The 20,982-nt window shown below is 41.8% G+C and overlaps 1 protein-coding gene across 1 annotated transcript in view; it reads left to right on the top strand.

Annotated features, from left to right (window-relative positions):
* megf10 (multiple EGF-like-domains 10) overlaps positions 1-20,982 on the top strand; it is a 46,138-nt gene that overhangs the window by 22,577 nt on the left and 2,579 nt on the right. The window contains exons 6-18 of the mRNA XM_023984579.2: positions 1,875-2,049; positions 2,477-2,597; positions 3,319-3,482; positions 8,929-9,031; positions 13,141-13,287; positions 15,880-16,014; positions 16,369-16,497; positions 18,081-18,209; positions 18,387-18,515; positions 18,816-18,944; positions 19,311-19,538; positions 19,778-19,917; positions 20,769-20,892. Coding sequence (XP_023840347.2) covers positions 1,875-2,049; positions 2,477-2,597; positions 3,319-3,482; positions 8,929-9,031; positions 13,141-13,287; positions 15,880-16,014; positions 16,369-16,497; positions 18,081-18,209; positions 18,387-18,515; positions 18,816-18,944; positions 19,311-19,538; positions 19,778-19,917; positions 20,769-20,892 — 1,853 coding nt within the window. The remainder of the gene's footprint in view (positions 1-1,874; positions 2,050-2,476; positions 2,598-3,318; positions 3,483-8,928; positions 9,032-13,140; positions 13,288-15,879; positions 16,015-16,368; positions 16,498-18,080; positions 18,210-18,386; positions 18,516-18,815; positions 18,945-19,310; positions 19,539-19,777; positions 19,918-20,768; positions 20,893-20,982) is intronic.

The following is a 20,982-nucleotide window of genomic DNA, read 5'->3' as shown; positions in this document are numbered from 1 at the left end:
TGAGATCATTCTAGAATGGACATTCTATAATCATGCTCTAATCTATAATGGAGATCATCCTATAAGGATAATGTAATTATACCTGAGATCATTCTAGAATGGACATTCTATAATCATGCTCTAATCTATAATGGTGATCATCCTATAAGGATAATGTAATTATCCCTGAGATCATTCTAGAATGGACATTCTATAATCATGCTCTAATCTATAATGGTGATCATCCTATGAGGATAATGTAATTATCATTGCACTAATTGCACTACTCACAACCATTCATGCTCCACCAATTGAGCCACCCGAATTAAGAATCTATCATTGAATTGTTTTATTCAGCCCTATGCCTCTCACAGTACATTGATTGTACTACAGAAACATTAATGATTCAAAGTTTAACAAGACCGTTGGAAGTCACTCAAAGTGTGTCTGGTTGTGGTGTGTTGTGTGTGCTGTTGGGTGTGTGTGTGTGTGTGTGTGTGTGTGTGTGTGGTGTGTGGTGTGTGTGTGTGTGTGTGTGTGTGTGTGTGTGTGTGTGTGGTGTGTGTGTGTGTTGGTGTGTTGTGTGTGTGGTGTGTGTGTGTGTGTGTGTGTGTGTGTGTGTGCATGCGCGGGTCGCTGGGTGGGTCGGAGGGGAGTCAGACAGTTCCCCATTGTGCCACTGCCTGTGTATTAGACAAACTGGCACAGCTGGCAGGCTCCATGTGTTGTGAGGGGGGACAGCTGCTCTGCTCTGTCTCAATGGGGCTGCTGTGTCAGGTAGGAGCAGCTGCTACTCAAACAGGTACCACGGCAACAACGGTATTGTGCCACATGTGCATGCAGCAAACCCACCCCGGCTGTTACATGGTTTAATCCCGCCTCCTGTGAGGGCATTTGAAGACAGTTCTGGAGATGTTCTGTTTAATTAGTGTTGTGTTAAGTACTAAAATAAATAATACCCATCCAGTGGACTACTTTAAAATGGTGGAAGCCCTCAATGGCAATAAACATGCTAAAACTGGTTTTATTCATCCAGAGCCCTCTTTCTAGCTCTATTGTTTTAACTCTGTATCCGAAAAGCTGATTCATTCATGAACATTTTATTGACACACTTACATATATGACATACAGAGCTTTTCCATATGGTTTTTTATTTGAACATGGGGGTAAAGTGAGAGGTATAGATGTAATGAACGTATTCCTATGCCTTGGTTTCCTTATATTACACATTTAAGGCACTTTGCACTTTATGTTCTCTCTTTAGTTTGTTAAGTTGTTTCAACCCAGTATACAGCATATATTTGATTTGATATACAGAGGGTTCATGTGAAAAGTCAAACGGTCATTGACTGTTTTCTGTTATTACAATGTTCCGGTATTGTTACATTTTCCCATGCTCTATACGGTACTTCTATTTTCCTTAGATCTTCACAGTCAAAGTAGTGCTTGCCAAGGATCAACATTGGAACACATATAATCTTATCATGTAATAAACTATAGGCAAGCCGCCTGGCTGTGACTCAAGAGATCATTCATTTCACTTGAGATTTGATCAACCATGCAGAACAGTCAGATAGGTGTCAGCCAAGCAGCCAAGCACCTTATTAAGGTAATGAAATGAAATGGTAGAGAATTGTAGGGCAATTGTAAGGCAAGATAATACATTACCTTACCAAGCGTAAACACAACCCAAATAAATAAGACACTATAAAAGTAATTTGGCAAAACAAACATAAATAATGTCTTATACGTTATTAATATGCTAGTCGTTCATTAGCTAGAAGCACATTTGAGTGTTGGCGTACTTGATGTCCAGACAAGATGTCACAACAGAGTTATCCAATGATATCAATGACAGTCCATTGTCCTCTTTTGTCTCCCTGTTTTGTGCCCAGCTGCCACCCGATGTCTGGCGAGTGCTCGTGCCAGCCTGGCTGGTCGGGGACCTACTGTAACGAGACGTGTACGCCCGGCTTCTTCGGCGAGTCGTGCCAGCAAGTGTGCCAATGCCAGAATGGTGCCGACTGCCACAGCGTGACCGGGGAGTGCATCTGCGCTCCTGGCTTCAAGGTAAAGCCGCTATGAGGGGTCTAGCAAGGCTCTGTGAAAGGTTATGAAGGCTAATGAGTGGTAATATACTCCATGTCCAGTCTAATAAAGCTACAGTAGCCTAAATCATTCATAACATTAGGGATTTTACATTGTGTTCTGAAGAAGTAACAGTTGACTTTATTAAGGTGGTGTATACTTGGAATTGTAAGAAGGTCCAAGGATTGGACTGACTTGGTCTTGAGCATTCTAACAGACTGTCTAACAGACAGTATTCACTCGTAATTCCATTGTGATGTTACCTGGGTCATGTTCAATAGGGAGAAAATGTTATGAAATGTTTTCTACGGTATGCCTCACTGAACACGACCCACGTAGCCACGTGTGATGAATAACACAAAGTCAACTAAACTATAGTACAGGAATGCTAACAGTATTTCCATTGCAGGGGTCCGACTGTTCCACAGCCTGCCCATCAGGGACCCACGGGATCAACTGCTCTGCCACGTGTGGCTGTAAGAACGGGGCACAGTGCTCTTCGGTGGATGGAGCCTGCTCCTGTAAAGCAGGTAGGCTGCTAACACCAGGGAATGCTGCGTGTGTAAGGCTAGCCCATTCAAGGAGCACATACAGTAGAAATACAATAGAATACAGTAGAAATACAGAAGAAATGCAGTAGAAATACAGTAGAATATAGTGAAAATACATTAGAAATACAGTAGAATATAGTAGAAATACTGTAGAATAAAGTAGAAATAGAGTAGAAATACTGTAGAATAAAGTAAACAAACAGTAGAAATGCAGTAGAAATACAGTTGAATATAGTGAAAATACAGTAGAAATACAGTAGAATATAGTAGAAATACAATAGAAATACTGTAGAATAAAGTAAAAAGAACTGTAGAAATTTAGTAGAAATGCAGTAGAAATACAGTAGAATATAGTGAAAATACAGTAGAAATACAGTAGAATATAGTAGAAATACAGTAGAAATACTGTAGAATAAAGTTTAAAAAACTGTAGAAATTTAGTAGAAATGCAGTAGAAATGCAGTAGAAATACAGTAGAAATCTTAACTTACATATGAAAGCAAAACTTAATTTGTAATTTGTGGATCTGCTGGATCATTCTACTAATGCAGTGGCATTTGGGTACGACTCTTTGGGGACCAAATAATATTCTCAATAAAAGATTTACAAACATAACTGTAGACACTAGTTCATTTGAGAGAAATTGACTACTCCTCTGTTAAACTATGTTTATGATCAAAATGTCTTCTCCCCCCTCCAGGTTGGCACGGAGTGCACTGCTCCATCAACTGCCCCAGTGGCACATGGGGGCTGGGGTGTAACCTCACCTGTATGTGTGGCAACGGGGGCGCCTGCAACGCCCTCAACGGACAGTGCACCTGTGCCCCCGGCTGGAGGGGCGAGAGGTGTGACCTCCACTGCCAGGTGAATGGTGTTGAATCTGGCACCTCTCTGTTTTGGACTGTTTTGTTCTAGAACATATTTGGATCCTGTACCTCTCGTGGCATTTAAAATCATTTACTTTTTTCTACGTAGAAATTATAATTAAAGCGATCTAAGTTCATTTGAGTGTCCTCTTCGTTAATTCTCCTGCCCCCACATTATGGGAAAAAGTAGATTTTCAGCCCGGGCCTAATATTCTAAGAGTTCGGGTTGGGCCGTACCGGGTTTATGGTTTGGGCAACATAGTAACCAGTTTGAGACCAACGCTTGGCCGTGGCTGTGTGAGAAGCGCACCAGTATCTCTCACATAACTAGAATTACATTAACTTTCTATGATCTCTCTCTCTCTCTGCTGATAGACATGAGCCTGCAACTCTCATCTCTCCAGCGTTGCACTTCATCCTATATTTACTTATAGAAGCATAGCAGCACGAAGGGTTCTGAAGGAACTGAAGCACCCCTGATAAATTTAAATACATTTGCCAAAGTTATAGAAATGCTGATATCTGTTGATGAAATCATTCAGAATAGCCAACTACACCATGAGAATGCCTATAATTTAGCCACAGATCAATAGCTTATTTTTTTTAAATAGCCTAACTGTGGATTGTAGCCCAATAACAAGCAATAGCCAACAGTCGGGAACTCGCAGAAAATCTGTCAGTGAAAAAACATAATGCATACAAAACAGCCCTTTCTCAATATTTCAAATCCAATCGAGGGAAAACACAGGTTGGAAAGCAAATGGCTCCTGCTGAAAAGCGAAGATTATGCTGATTGATCAACTTCCAAATGTTGCTTTACTAAAGAGAGAGGGAGAGAGACAGAGAGAGACAGAGAGAGGGGCTTTTGCCACAAAGCATCGGCCATCACCAGCAAGTGAGCTGCGCATCATTGGGTCAGTCAGTGAAACTGGAAGGCATTTTTAACTCCCTCCTCATACAGTGGGGCAAAAAAGTATTTAGTCAGCCACCAATTGTGCAAGTTCTCCCACTTAAAAAGATGAGAGAGGCCTGTAATTTTCATCATAGGTACACTTCAACTATGACAGACAAAATGAGAAAAAAAAAGGATTTGTAGGATTTTTACTGAATTTATTTGCAAATTATGGTGGAAAATAAGGATTTGGTCAATAACAAAAGTTTATCTCAATACTTTGTTATATACCCTTTGTTGGCAATGACAGAGGTCAAACGTTTTCTGTAAGTCTTCACAAGGTTTTCACACACTGTTGCTGGTATTTTGGCCCATTCCTCCATGCAGATCTCCTCTAGAGCAGTGATGTTTTGGGGCTGTTGCTGGGCAACACGGAAAACAGTGTACCTATGATGAAAATTACAGGCCTCTCTCATCTTTTTAAGTGGGAGAACTTGCACAATTGGTGGCTGACTAAATACTTTTTTGCCCCACTGTATTGTAGCCTACAATATGTGGCTCCACACACCTAGGGATAGGCTATTGATGGATTCAAGACAAGGTCATTTTCACTGATCTCAAATTCTCAGTTTGTCAGTGTCAAAGTAGCCTGTCATTTCAATCTTTTGTGCTGTATAAAAAAAGATTCTGCCAAAGTCTTCAGTCATGTAAAATGACATAGTATTGAATGAAATGTGTTTAGAAAAGGCCACATTTTTCCCAGTCCCTAGGCTACTTAAAATGTTCCCCAAGTGTGCAACTTCTTCAAGTGCCTCTACTGTACTGCTCTATGTCACTACGCAAATACCATGAAATGTATTATAAAGGTGATTTTTGCAGTACCTCAGAACTCCCCTCTTGCGCTAACTTTTTGTTTCCGACATCTCCCGATTTACAAATTATCAACTGCGTCACACTGACTCTGACCTCCATAGAAGTTGAGCAGCATTCTTACAGCCAATTTGCATGTGAGAAACTTGGAAACTCACAAATGTGAAACTTGTGTAAGTGTGTTTCGTGGCCAATTGCTCCCTTGAAGAAACTGCAGCTCTAAGCACTTGCGGTGGAGTCTTGAGCAGTCACATGCTATGCTAAGCGCTAGTCCTTTGATCACCAGCTTTCCGTAATGATTTAGCAAATCATTCAGGAAGTCAGGAGTTGGTGGATTAAGACTCTTTTCCCAATAGCTTGGTGTCGAGAAGCTCCAAATCTACAGGATTTGTTCTTATATCTGCATACAAAGCCATATACAGTATGCATGTCAGTTTAATGGTAGTTTCAAACAAGGTGGTGATGATGGAGGAGGTCAAATTAAGATTTAAATCAGATGCAGTGAAATGTGGAATGAATCAAACATAACAAATATTTCACTCAGATGTTTAATGTTAGTGCCCCTTAATAGAACGCATCACAAGTACTCAGAACTCAGTGTTAAATACCATACAATATAATTGTCACGAAGTTCGTCTGAGGAAGAAGGAGTAGACCAAAGCGCAGCACGTGTTCATGATGTTTAATAATAACCTGAACACTGAAACAAAAAAACAAAAGTGGAACAAACCACAACAGTTCTGTCAGGTACTCACACAAAACAGAAAACAACTACCCACAAAACCAACATGGAAAATGGCAACCTAAATAGGCTCCCCAATCAGAGACAACGAGAAACAGCTGTCTCTGATTGGGAACCAATTCAGGCCACCATAAACCTACATACCCCTAGACCATACAAAATCCCCATAGATAAACAAAAACCCTAGACAGAACAAAAACCCCTAGACAATACAAAAACTAAACAAACCACCCTCGTCACACCCTGACCTAACCAAAAAATAAAGAAAACAAATATAACTAAAGTCAGGGCGTGACAATAATTCATATCGGCAGTTTTGCCTTCCGAGGTTCATAGTTTCAGGAGTTTTCCAGGGCACTGGTTTAATCTTGCGAGGATGAAAATAGTCTTTATTGAACAGACATGTGTTCACATGAACACACAAATAAGCTCACCAAATCATAGGAGTACTCCTGTGTGAGCTTGTGTTTGCTTAAACCTATTCCAACACCAGTTATTATCTGCATCATTTCCAATCCCCTATATTTTTTCGTAAATATATATATTATATATACAGTACATGTCAAAAGTTTGGACACACCTACTCATTCAAGGGTTTTTCTTTATTTTTACTATTTTCTACATTGTAGAATAATAGTGAAGACATCAAAACTATGAAATAACACATATGGAATCATGTAGTAACCAAAATAAGTGTTAAACAAATCAAAATATATTTTAGATTTTAGATTCTTCAAAGTATCCACCCTTTGCCTTGATGACAGCTTTGCACACTCTTGGCATTCTCTCAACCAGCTTCATGAGGTAGTCACCTGGAATGCATTTAAATTAACAGGTGTGCCTTGTTAAAAGTTAATTTGTGGAGTACAGTGTGGTATATAGAAGATAGCCTTAGTTGGTAAAAGATCAAGTCCACATTATGGCAAGAACAGTTCAAATAAGCAAAGAGAAATGATAGTCCATCATTACTTTAAGACATGAAGGTCAGTGAATCTGGAACATTTCAAGAACTTTGAAAGTTTCTTCAAGTGCAGTTGCAAAAAAACATCAAGCGCAATAAAGAAAAACACCTGAATGAGTGTGCCCAAGCTTTTGACTTTGTACTGTATATAACATTCTATTGGTTGGGCCTCCCGAGTGGCACAGTGGTCTAAGGCTCTGTCGCAGCCAGCCATGACCGTGGCGCACAATTGGCCCAGCATTGTCCGGGTTAGGGGAGGGTTTGGCCGGCAGGGATGTTTCAATATATTTTTCTTACCTGCATGTGTGACATAACTCCACCTGTCCTATTTACGATATAATTTACAAAGATTATACCTTTTTTAAACATTTGTCCAAAAATATATATTTTTTGTATAATTAGTATTAGTATATTTGAGTTTAACCATAATATTTCTTCTGTCTTTTCTGGTGGATTAAACTGAAATTGCAACGAAATTCTCTGGCTTGTTTTAAAAATAGCGATATTTTGGAGATTATTTCATTTTCAAATAGCCAAAAGTTTAAGGTTGTAATCTGAATAAAGGGGAAAGGGTCATTCTTGAACAAGGGATGAGACATTCTTACTAATCTGCTAGAGAACCAGTTTGAATTTAAGTATAACTTTTGTATGACTGAAGCCTTTAGTGAGAGGTCTAATGCTTTAATATTTAATAATTTCTGCCCTCAGAATTCATATTCATTATATAAATAGGCCCGTTTAATTTTGTCTGGCTTGCCATTTCAAATAAAATTGAATATTCTTTGCTCATATAATTTAAAAAACAAGTTGCTGGGTGTAGGGAAGGCCATAAGCAAATTGATTGGGAAACTGGGATATGACTAAAGAGTTCATCAGAGTGATTTTGCCACAAATAGGCAGGTATTTTCCTTTTCATGGTAGCAAGATCTTATCTATTTTTGCCAACTTTCTATTAAAATGTATTGTAGTGAGATAATTTCTTTCTTTCGAGATATGAATACCAAGTATGCCCACTTCAACGTGAAGACCGACACGGTAATGTAAAAGTTGTATTTTTTTGTAATCCAATAAGTAATATAGTACACTTATCATAATTTGGTTGTAATCCAGAGAGGTTAGAAAAGGTATCTAGATCCTCTATGAGGCTGTTGAGGGATCCAAATTGTAAATTTAAAAGAAAATATGAATCATCAGCGTACAATGGCACCTTTGTTTTTAAGCCCTGGATTTCTAGGCCCTTGATATTATTGTTGGATCTTATTTTAATAGCTAATGTTTTAGTAGCTAACGTAATAGCCATAATAAATAGATATGCCGATAGTGTTGATTGAAATTAATGAAAAGACATCAGGCTGCAAACCAAAAACTTGCATAGACAAAGGACCTGAAGGACCAGACTGGGACTGAGACTGGGACTAGGACTGGGAAAGGCTGCCTAATGTACATGCACAACGTTTACCAAATATACTGTGTGTTGACTATGCAGAATCTGTCAAAACATCAGTCTAGGGCCTCCCGAGTGGCGCAGTGGTCTAAGGCTGTGCCACTAGAGGTCCTGGTTCGAGTCCAGGCTCGGTCGCAGCCGGCCGCACCCGGGAGACCCATGGGGCGGCGCACAATTGGCCCAGCGTCGTCCAGATTAGGGGAGGGTTTGACCGGTAGGGATGTTCTTGTACTATCGCGCTCTAGCAACTCCTGTGGCGGGCCGGGCACAATGCACCGTGACACGGTCGCCAGGTGTACGGTGTGACCTCTGACATATTGGTGCGGCTGGCTTCCGGGTTAAGCGGGAATTGTGTCAAGAAGCAGTGCGGAGGATGCACGGCTCTCAACCTTCGCCTCTCCCTAGTCTGTACGGGAGTTGCAGCGATGGGACAAGACTGTAACTACCAATTGAATACCACGAAATTGGGGTAAAAAAAATATATATATTAAAAAATAAACATCAGTCTAAACGGCATCTTTTGGGTTTTCTCCAGGATGGCACCTATGGCATGGACTGTAGGGAGCGCTGTGACTGTAGCCATGCCGACGGGTGCCACCCCTCCACGGGGTACTGTCGCTGCCTGGCTGGATGGACAGGTGAGTCTGGAGCCTTAACCTGTAGAACCCTCTAGAACCCCTTTCCTGACAAGATTATCCATCCGTCCATTCATACTATCCACCCATCCATCCACCCACCCATCCATCCAATCCAAATCCAAAATTACTGGGAATATTTATTGACTTTGCCTCAAATTTAAACCACTGTTAAAAGTAGTTGTAAGACTATACCACCTGCCTCTGTGCCTGTGGATGATTTGAACTGTAAGCATGGCCCAAAAACTGTATTTCACCAGTAAGTCTCCTCTCTTTCCCTCTCTTCTCCCGTGTTTTGCTTAGGTCCATACCTACACAGCATACTGATGTCAGACCTTTAAAAACTGACGCATTTCTTCCAAGCTACTTAGCCGGACATTTATCGGCAGCATTCCGCCATCGCCTAGCAACGCGCACACAGCCCCTCAATGAGCCCTTTGTCCCCCAGCCTGGGCACCGCACTCCATCACACTGTTGCCTATCGCCCCCAGAGCATCAAAACATCCCAGAGAGAGAGGGAGAGAAAGTGAGGGGTGGGATGGAGGAAAGGGGGAGAGCATCAAAACAACCCAGAGAGAAAGAGATAGAGAGAGAAAGTGGAGAAAGAGAGGCAGGGAGGGAGGGAGAGAGAAAGTGGGGGGGAGAAAGTTAGAGAGAGAAAGAGGGAGAAAACAGAGGGAGATGAGAAAAGAGGGGTACGGGAAACATAGAGGGGGAGAAAGCCTTTGACACAGAGAGGGAATGGTAAGAGGAAAAGAGTGAAGAGAGAGAGATGTGAAGGAGACGAAAAGAGAGGTGGCAAAAAGACGGAGAGAGGAAGAGAGAGGTGGCAGAGGGAGTGAGAAAAAACAGAGTGAGTCAGGGAAGAGGAAGGAGGGGGAGAACTCCCTGGTTCTCAGATACGGTTCAATTTCCAACAGAAGAAAACATTTTTTTTGTCACAGCTTGTCCTGCCAACTCAACTTTACACTTAAAAGTTTGAGAACTGTCTCTTTTTTCATAAACACGCTCAACATGCTTTGCCCATGCCTTTATTGAAGTGATTCAGGGGGGAAGACAATGTAATTGGGAAACTCTGTAGTGTCCAATCTCCCCATTGAAGTATTCTCTCTAACCACCAAGGGGCACAGTGCCCAGACAGTCTAGTGTGCTGCTCTTGTATGGCCCTTATTGTCACAGTCTGAAACCAATCCCCTTGGACAATAACAAGGGGCCGTATCGCTTGTCTCACCTTTCTATTTCATGTTCTCAGGAGGAAAAAGTTAACTTAGTGTCATTCCTGCTAAGTCCTAGAGATAAAAATCTTGGGGTGTTTTTTTTGCTGCTTTAAAATGGCTTGCTCGATAGAGACAGAGAATGTGAGAAGCATTGTAATGCAGGTTAAAACGACTTGCGGACAAATTGCTGGCAAATTGAATCCTATTACTTATTTAGCACAGGGCTGCTTGTGTGTCACCGTCCAAAATTGAAAGTAATATAGACCATCAAAAGAGTTTGAAGTTTGATAGGGTACAAAGATGTCATGTTTTGTTGACAGGCTTAATGTTAATAAACCATTAGAGCAATTCACTTGTAGATGTTGTTCGGGAAATTGAATGACTGAGGTCTACTACATGTATGTGACCAAAACATTACACTTTCATATCTGTTTGCAAGTACAGTGCACAGTGTGTGGGAGTCCCTTCAACCTTTCTACTTCCGTTTTTGCTAAGCCTACGGTTTAACGTTACTTCAGGTGTGCTACCTCTGTTTACTAAAAAACTATGAGACGTTACCAAGACTGGGCCTTATTATAGCCTACAACTAATGCCCAGAGTATTTCCTTGGCAGGGCACTTGGTTAGGAAAGACTGAGGGCCCTAGTCCAATCAAATAGCCACATTTGGTAAATGTAATGCATCACAAATGGATAGATGCTGCATTGGAGAGCCTAGTAGTATTGTGTTTGTGTGTGGAGCTTTGCCAGTAAGATGGTATTGACAGAAATCATCCCTGTATGATGCATTTTATATCATATGATGCAAAATGTATCATACGGGGATGATTTGTGTATTTTGAAAGTTATACGTCTTGAAAACTTGATTGCTGAGAAGCAAAACAATTTGGGACTATGGCAACAATGGACTAATGAAACAAATGCCAAAAGATAGTTATTGGGTGGAGATTTCCTTTAAGAGGCTGCCGTCTGGTATTAAACCCTGCAGAAATCTGGAAATCAATCCCTGTAATTAGCAGATTTACAATACCAAGCCTTCTTCAGATGGGTCCTATTCTTTAGGCTCTTAACGGAAGAAAAGGTACTGAAATTGTTTTTGTTTTCTATTGCAAAATGTTTCACTACGGTGTCATTGTGTGAATGAATAGAACCTTGGGCTATAGTGTAGAGTTAGTTAACCCTCACCCCTGTATGCTATGTGTTGTCCAACTGATACTGATGCTACCTATAGTGATGCTACCATTGTCAACTCAAATCAAATCACATTTTATTTGTCAAATGCGTTGTAAACAACAGGTGTAGACTAACAGTGAAATGCTTACTTACGGCCCTTTGAATTGTTTTATTATTGAATATCCAAAACATACAACATACTTACGGCCCTTCCCAACAATGCAGAAAAAAAATGAAGACAAGGAATAAATACAAAATGAGTAACGATAACTTGGCTATATACACGGGGTACCAGTACCGAGTCTATGCTCAGTTACAAGGTAATTGAGATAGATATGCACATATAGGAAGGGGTAAAGTTACTATGCAACAGGATAGAAATAAACAGTAAGATTAGAGACCAGTGACTCATCAACAATGGGTAAAGTCCCACTTGCAGTTAAAGACTGGGTTAATGCTAGAAACATGAGCTTTGCTTATGTGGTGGGTCACAGGCACAGCCTAAAAGATCTCAATCTCTCTCTCCCTATTACTATCTCCTCTCTCTTCCTCTTCCCATCTCCTCTCTCTTCCCATCTCCATCTCCTCTTTCTTCCTTCCTATCTCCTCTTCCCATCTCCTCTTTCTTCGTATCTCCACTCTCTTCCTGTTGCTGTGTCTACGTTTTATTTTGTAAAAACAATATTGTTCATTTAGAAGATTAAAAGAAGAAGATACATGAATTTGACCAAGATAACACCATGTTTTAATGATACCAATCATGAGAAACAGCAGTAGGATGTACAGTGGCACAGTGTGGAAAAAATGTTAAGGTTACAAATGCTATAATTTGGAAATGAAATGTGTGAATAAAAAAAAAAGTTGTGGAAGACCTTAAGTACCCATTTCCCTCCCCATACAGCTGACCATCCCATCCCAACACCCCCTCTCCAGCTCCCACCCACCAGGAAGATAGTGAGGCCCCTCCTAGCTGTCACACCCGTCCCTACTACCAGCCACCCATCCTCCACCTGCCTGTATTTAGACCATGAGTTGAACAGCCCTCCCTCCTTCCATATATTTTTTGATGGCCTTACAATTTCTTAACAACACCTAAGTCAGACCCAAATTCTTATAGTATTTGAAGGCTTTATAGATGTTCTCTACGGGCCTGATTCAGAGTTGAGATAAACGCACGCAATTTGGACTTTCCCACAAATACAGCAAATCATTATTCTGTATTATTTATCATTTCGTAATATTCAATTGGTAGTTACAGTCTTGTTTCATCGCTGCAACTCCCATATGGACTCGGGAGAGGTGAAGGTCAAGAGCCATGTGTCCTCTGAAACATGACCCTGCCAAGCCGCACTGCTTCTTAACCCGGAAGCCAGCCGCACCAATGTGTCGGAGGAAACACTGTACACCGGAAACACTGGCGGCCGAAGTCAGTGTGCATGCACCCGGGTCGCCACAAGGAGTCGCTAGAGCATGATGGGACATAGACATCCCGGCCGGCCAAACCCTCCCCTAACCTGGACGACGCTGGGACAATTATACGCCGCCTCATGGGTCTCCCGGTCGCGGCCTGCTGCGACATAACCTGGAATCAATCTCGGGTCTGTAATGACGCCTCTAGCACTGCCTTGACGTCAATGGGAGACAGACCTGTGTGGACTTGTTTGCGTGAGCCCTACGTTGTTTGTGTTCCCAGGTATCCACTGTGAAAGTGTGTGTGTTTCCAGGTATCCACTGTGACAGTGTGTGTGCCGAGGGCCGCTGGGGGCCAAACTGTTCCCTCCCTTGCAACTGTAAGAACGGGGCCTCCTGTTCTCCTGACGAGGGCACCTGTGAGTGTGCGCCTGGGTTCCGGGGAACCACCTGCCAGCGCAGTGAGTATCTCATATCTGACCAATTATTGTGTTAATGGCTCATATTGTATCTGATTGTGTTGGATTTATATAGAACGTTTCACAACTTATCAAAGCACAAGGTTGACCCTGGCCATGACCCCATCTCAGAAGGTGTCTAAGGGGGAGTTGGTATATGCAAAAAACTATTCACACATGGCTATATTACACACTTGTACAAGTCTGAAATAGAACAAATATAAGCCAAAATATTATTATTATTATTATAAACATATAGTACCAGTCAGAAGTTTGGACACACCTACTCATTCCATTCTACATTGTAGAATAATAGTGAAGACATCAAAACTATGAAATAACAGATATGGAATCATGTAGTAACCAAAAAAGTGTTAAACAAATCAAAATATATTTTAGATTCTTCAAAGTAGCCAGCCTTTGCCTTGATGACAGCTTTGCAACCAGCTTCATGAGGTAGTCACCTGGAATGCATTCCAATTAACAGGTGTGCCTTGTTATAAGTTAATTTGTGGAGTACAGGGTGGTATACAGAAGATTTGGTAAAAGACCAAGTCCACATTATGACAAGAACAGCTCAAATAAGCAAAGGAAACAACAGTCCATCATTACTTTAAGACATGAAGGTGAGTCAATCTGGAAAATTTCAAGAACTTTGAAAGTTTCTTCAAGTGCAGTTGCAAAAACCATCAAGCGCTATGATGAAACTGGCTCTCATGAGGACCGCCACAGGAAAGGAAGACCCAGAGTTACCTCTGCTGCAGAGGATAAGTTCATTAGAGTTAACTGCAACTCAGATTGCAGGCAAATAAATGCTTCACAGAGTTCAAGTAACATACACATCTCAACATTAACTGTTGAGAGGAGACTACGTGAATCAGGCCTTCATGGTCGAATTGCTGCAAAGAAACCACTACTAAAGGACACCATTAAGAAGAAGAGACTTGCTCGAGCCAAGAAACACGAGACCGGTGGAAATCTGTCCTTTGGTCTGATGAGTCCAAATTTGAGATTTTTGGTTCCAACCGCCGTGTCTTTGTGAGACGCAGAGTAAGTGAACGTATGATCTCTGCATGTTTGGTTCCCAACGTGAAGTATGGAGGAGTTGGTGTGATGGTGCTTTGCTGGTGACACTGTCTGGGATTTATTCAGAATGCAAGGCACACTTAACCAGCATAGCTACCACAGCATTCTGCAGCAATACGCCATCCCATCTGGTTTGCGCTTAGTGGGACTATAATTCGTTTTTCAACAGGACAATGACCCAAAACACGCCTACAGGCTGTGTAAGGGCTATTTGACGAAGGAGAGTGATCATCAGATGACCTGGCCTCCACAATCACCCGACCTCAACCCAATTGAGATTTGGGATGAGTTGAACCGTGAATGAAGGAAAAGCAGCCAACAAGTGCTCAGCATATGTGGGAACTCCTTCAAGACTGTTGGAAAAGCATTCCAAGTGAAGCTGGTTAAGAGAATGCCAAGAGTGTGCAAAGCTGTCATCAAGGCAAAGGGTGGCTACTTTGAAGAATCTAAAATATATTTTGATTTGTATTGGTTTCTACATTTAACAATTTTGGTTACTACATGATTCCATGTGTTATTTCATAGTTTTGATGTCTTAACTATTATTCTACAATGTAGAAAATAATAAAAAATTAAGAAAAACCCTTGAATGAGTAGGTCTGTCCAACCTTTTGACTGGTACTGTATATACACTGAGTGTACAAAACATTAGGAAAACATTGCTCTTTCCATGACATAAACTGACCAGGTGAATCCAGGTGAAAGCTATGATCCCTTATTGATGTCACCGGTTAAATCCACTTCAATCAGTGTAGATGAAGGGGAGGAGGCAGGTTAAAGAAGGATTTTTAAGCCTTGAGACAATTGAGACATTGATTGTGTATGTGTGCCATTCAGAGGGTGAATGGGCAAGACAAAAGATATAAGTGCCTTTGAACAGGGTATGGTAATAGGTTCCAGGCACACCAGTTTGAGTGTGTCACGAACTGCAACGCTGCTGGGTTTTTCACACTCAACTGTTTCCCGTGAGTATCAAGAATGATCCACCACCCGAAGGACATTCAGCCAACTTGACACAACTGTGGGAAGCATTGGAGTCAGCATGGGCCAGCATCCCTGTGGAACGCTTTCCACACCTTGTAGAGTCCATGCCCCGATGAATTGAGGCTGTTCTGAGGGCAAAAGGAGGTGCAACTCAATATTAGGAAGGTGTTCCTAATGTTTTGTACACTCAGTGTAAATACAGCACATATAAATATGTTCCCAAAATGTCCAGGTTTTACAGAAATCCCGGTTGGTGGATTCCTGGAGGTCTTGCTTATTTCTACCATATTCTGATAATCATCCAACCCGGATTTTTGCAACCCGATAGAGGGGTAACTCACCCGTGACCACCTGGCACCCAGCTTGGTGATCTGCAGCAACCATTTTGTAATGGAAATGTCCTAAATCCTTCCATTGACATCAATGCGTGATTCATACTACAGTTACATACAGTATGTGAATATCTCAAGTCAGTATGTGTCTCACTCTTAAGTCTGACTCATTATTCTCAACCTGTCCTTTCAGTCTGTTCACCAGGCTACTATGGCCACCGCTGCAGCCAGGCCTGTCCCCAGTGTGTTCACAGCATTGGACCTTGCCACCATGTCTCTGGCCAGTGTGACTGCCTCCCAGGGTTCAAGGGAGCCCTCTGCAATGAAGGTGAGTGTTACCCGGTATGACACTCAAACATAACCTTGTATGACACCTTTTTCAGTACAGGCTATACCGTGTCCGAGTCCTTATCCAAGTAATTTCCATAAATTTGTTTTTTATTAATTATTTCCTTCATAAGGCTACTTACCTGATAGACTGGGATAATTCATGTGTATTATAGTGATAGTGGTCATGTGACAGTAGATATGAAAACATTGCCTCGAGTTATTCATGAATGTTATATGGCGTAACTCTCCGCTATGAAAAAATACCATTGACTCTTCTTTGTCCAGTAAGGGTTGTTGGCTCATTTGTTGATTTAAAGGTTGTGTCTCACTCTCTCTTGCCGTCCTCCCACAGTGTGCCCCAGTGGTAGGTTTGGGAAGAACTGTGCATGGGGGTGCACCTGTACCAACAACGGAACCTGTAACCCCATCGACGGCTCGTGCCAGTGCTACCCCGGGTGGATTGGAAGCGACTGTTCACAACGTGAGAACTCTCAAATTACTTTTCACACTATTGTGCCATTCTGAACCAAACTATGCTGGTTCACATTTCCCCACAATGTCCTTTTAGCATTATTGAAGAAACTATACAGGATGTGTAACCATCCACCACAGCTCGTTACAGCTTGGTTTGGCTCGGTTTCGGGAACAGAAATGTCTTGTAAAAAGCCTGTGTGACCCTGTCTATCTGCATCCCCAGTGGTAGAGTTAATCTTATTTAGTTAGGTCAATTCAGCAAATTAGTTGAAATTCAATTTTGGAGAGATGGAGAGATATCCTATTGATTTCTTAGATTTAATATGGAACTGACATTAACTCGTTTCTTTTGTGGATTAGGTTTGTTTCTTAGGATTGGTAGAATATGTCGAACATATTGTATATCCTATCCTTAGAATCTGGATAACATTCCATGCTGAAGAACATTTGCTAATCCAGTATTTCCCTGCTCTGTTCTACCAAGTCATGTCAGAAGTCCTGAAAGTCATAATCTTCTATAACAGAAAATGATTCAATTTAGCAAAACAACTCAAATTACAAAACCATTAGATTAATTACACCAAAAACATTTTTAACACTTCCATAATGTACACATTTACCATCTCTGCTAATCTACTTGACAAGCCCCTCGCCAGCTCCACTGAGCTTCCTAGCTCCATTAATGCCCATTAAGACAGACCACAGGTGCTACTTACTGCGACCCCTGACTCTGAACGTGTTTTGAGCGAGACACTCTCCACATTAGATTTACCGGTCTCTGACACCATTATCTAAGGCGCTGACATTTGCTAGCCCCTCGGCCTGGCTCACATTACTGCCAAGTGAGGAGACCTCCGTGACCCCTTTTGACCTCTCATGACCCCTATTGACCTCTGCATGACCCCCTAACTCATCACAGTCTTAAGGACCCTGGGATACCCTGCATGGGCTGCCTCATAATCACAGATGTGGGGCAACATGCTTCGCATTCTGAGTGTCAAGTAGTATTGACGCCGACCTCTCGTGTAGCCCGACAACTTTCGCCCAGCATAATGTTACATCATGGACTTTCCAGGACGAATTCCTGGGAAGACATTCTGAGGGAGAACATTTTCTGTTTATAATAGGGCACTGTTGGGTGTAGTAGTGTGGCTGACAGTCTGGGGATTGATGTACTATGGCTCCCTCTGGTGTTGGTTCATGATACATGGATTTTCAGCCCATAGAAATACTTCTGTGGTTCATTCCTAGTCCTTACCCTATAGCACAAGATGTTGAAAATACATATTTTTAGTTGAGGAGACGTCTTTTTGATTGAAAAGACGTCTTTTCAATGGCTAGGATCCGCTGATGTTCTATTCGTCCTGGTTCTTCGTTGCTCAGTGGCTCAAATATTGTCATTGGTTAGCAAGATAGTTCACACACCCTGGTTTTCCCAATTATAGATTAGTTACTGAATAAAGAGGAAGTAAAACCAGAAGTCTTGCTGCTTTCAATCCCCACTCTGTATAGTGTGTGCTATAAACATATTTTAGTGTACTGTAACATCGTCCCCAGGCTCATACTGTGGTTGTTGTCCTTGTCTTTCAGCTTGTCCCCCTGGTCAGTGGGGGCCCAACTGTATCCACACGTGTAACTGTCACAACGGGGCCTACTGCAGTGCCTATGACGGGGAGTGCAAGTGTACCCCGGGCTGGACGGGCCTCTACTGTACACAACGTGAGTCACACACACACAAGTACACACCCCATCTAGCACTGCCCACCTCATCATGACACACTGTCATAAAACTTTGTATTTAGATCCTGTGTAAAACTATATTTCATAACAGGCTGTATGTGACCACACTTCAATCAAATGCTGACCTAAGACTGATAGTATATGTATCCATTGCAGGCTGTCCATTGGGCTTCTATGGTAAGGACTGTTCCCAGACCTGCCAGTGTAAGAACGGAGCCGACTGTGACCACATCTCTGGCCATTGTACCTGCCGGACCGGCTTCATGGGACGCCACTGTGAGCAAAGTGAGTTTACCCCACAGGATTATGTGTCATCAGAATAACTACAGAACACAGGATACACATGATAGGAATGAGAGCTGGGGTCAAAATCATGTTATTGAAATATACTCATAATGTAAATAGTTGTCTCTTTATGTTAAAATTATTCTCCTAAATTAACTGGCATTGTAGTGATTTTGACTCCAACTCAGAGAAGCATGACAAGTTCTCCTGTACAGTGTTGTACATCAGTAATGCATGGTTAAAGAATAAATGAGTATCGTTGATTGTAATATGCTTGTCGATTACCTTGCTTGCTCCCAGAATGCCCCCCTGGCTCCTATGGTTACGGCTGTCGTCAGGTTTGCGACTGTCTGAACAACTCCACCTGTGACCACATGACGGGTACTTGCTACTGCAACCCCGGCTGGAAGGGGGTGAGGTGTGACCAAGGTGAAGACTGTTACATATTAGAACAAACCTGTCATTGATAAGATGGTTTTGAATCCTACTGCTGACACCAATGTGGCGTTTATTTGGTGGTGCAAGGTTCCGAGGCGTGATTCAAACCTGGCACCTTTGGGATCAGACTCAGACGTAACTGCTGCTCAAAGAACAATATCAATATACTGACCCAATACCAAACTGATCCTTAGCCCCTACCTCTAGGCACTTGTTAGTGTCCCCTTGCAAATCTGTAAGAGTAAGATAAGTAGCATTAGGGCACCTGCACTCTAACAATAGCTTCTGAGGGGATGAATAAAGTTGAGTTAGTTGAATATGTCCTAGACCTAACTTAATCCTTCTTCCACGTCATAGCCGGGGTGGTGATCGTGGGAAACCCCAACAGCCTGACTAGCGCTGCAGTGCCCGTGGACTCCTACCAGATCGGCGTCATTGCGGGAATCATCATCCTGGTGTTGTTGGTGCTCTTCCTTCTCCTCCTCTTCATTGTGTACAGGAAGAAGCAGAAGGGCAAGGAGACCACCATGCCCGCTGTCACCTACACACCCACCATCCGCGTCGCCGCCGACTACGCCATCACCGGTAAGCATAGGCACCATTGCCCTAGTGATTTGGCGGTACTATAGCCTCATCTTTTATCTATATTTTCAATTCAGTTGCACATACTTTTATCCTGTGGTCAAATTATATCACTATGACAGTACTGTGAAAAGAAATGAATAGCCACTTCCCCTTACTAGCATTTATTCTAATGTGGCTATACTTGTGATGAAAGGGTTTTTAGTTCTGACTTAAGTAGGCAGTCTATCTCTGTCTTTCAGATGCAGCGCACCCACAAACAAGTCAGACACCCGGACATCCCAACAGACATCCCAACAGCAACTACTTCTCTAACCCCAGTTACCACACTCTGACCCAGTGCACTAGTCCCCCACATGTCAACAACCTACCCTACGGAAAGGTGAGACCCCTTTTTAATGCACTTGTGATAAAGAGCTTAGCTTGATGGTATATTTGCCATTTAACTGTGTACTGAGTTTGCCAATTCCCTTAGTATACCATTTACAAACCCTCCCTATTGAACTACATTCACATGAGGGGTGAAAAGCGCTAGGTAAAATATAATCGATTTGAGATGTTATTTGATGGAATCATCGAGATGATAGTTGTTTTTTCAACTTTAAAACCTTTTACTGCTATGGGCTGAATCAGGGCCAGAGTCTTGGTAGCTTAAACAAATCTACTTTGAAACAAAATTATACTTCACACACATGGTTATGGGCTTAAGAAAAGAAAACACCTGTACCGTGTCAGATATAGAGTTGAAATATATTCAATTTTGAGTTTGCATCCCAATATTACACTTTATATACATCACAGAAGACTGAAATATAACAAAACTGTTTGACATAGAAACACTGTATTTCCTTTGTTTAAAAAAACAAAGTATATTTATTAATTATGAAAAAGATGAATAACATTCCACCCATGAGGCCAAAGAGGTCACTTTTGGTCATTGACTACAGGAAAGGGCTACATAAGATACAGTATTACTGCATTGTTGAAAAAGAGCAAGCAAGACAGGCATTTCACTGTACTTCATATAAAAAACTGCACAGCACGTGACAAAAAAAATCTTGAAACTTGCATTCTGATACTTATGGTACTGTATATATGAAGATACTGTACTTTGTCTAATAACATTTTTCCACAACAAAAGCATACAGCTAACAATAATTATCAGTAATTCCATATAATGTGTTAAAAGCCTGGATCATTACCATAACCACGGTGTTCTGGGATGTATTTAAGGCTAAGAACAACCAGTTGTTTGTGAACCTGAAGAACGTGGACCAGAGGAAGAGGCTTCCCATAGCGGACCACACTGGAACCCTGCCTGCCGACTGGAAACAGGGGGGCTGCTTTAACGAGCTGGGTGAGATCACACACACCAGGACACTATACACACACACACACACACACACACACACACACACACACACACACACACACACACACACACACA

Source organism: Salvelinus sp. IW2-2015, linkage group LG4q.1:29 (genome assembly GCF_002910315.2).
Source record: "Salvelinus sp. IW2-2015 linkage group LG4q.1:29, ASM291031v2, whole genome shotgun sequence".
Lineage (NCBI taxonomy): Eukaryota > Metazoa > Chordata > Actinopteri > Salmoniformes > Salmonidae > Salvelinus > Salvelinus sp. IW2-2015.
The sequence above is the reverse complement of the archived record's forward strand: the minus strand, read 5'-3'. Positions and strand labels throughout refer to the sequence as shown.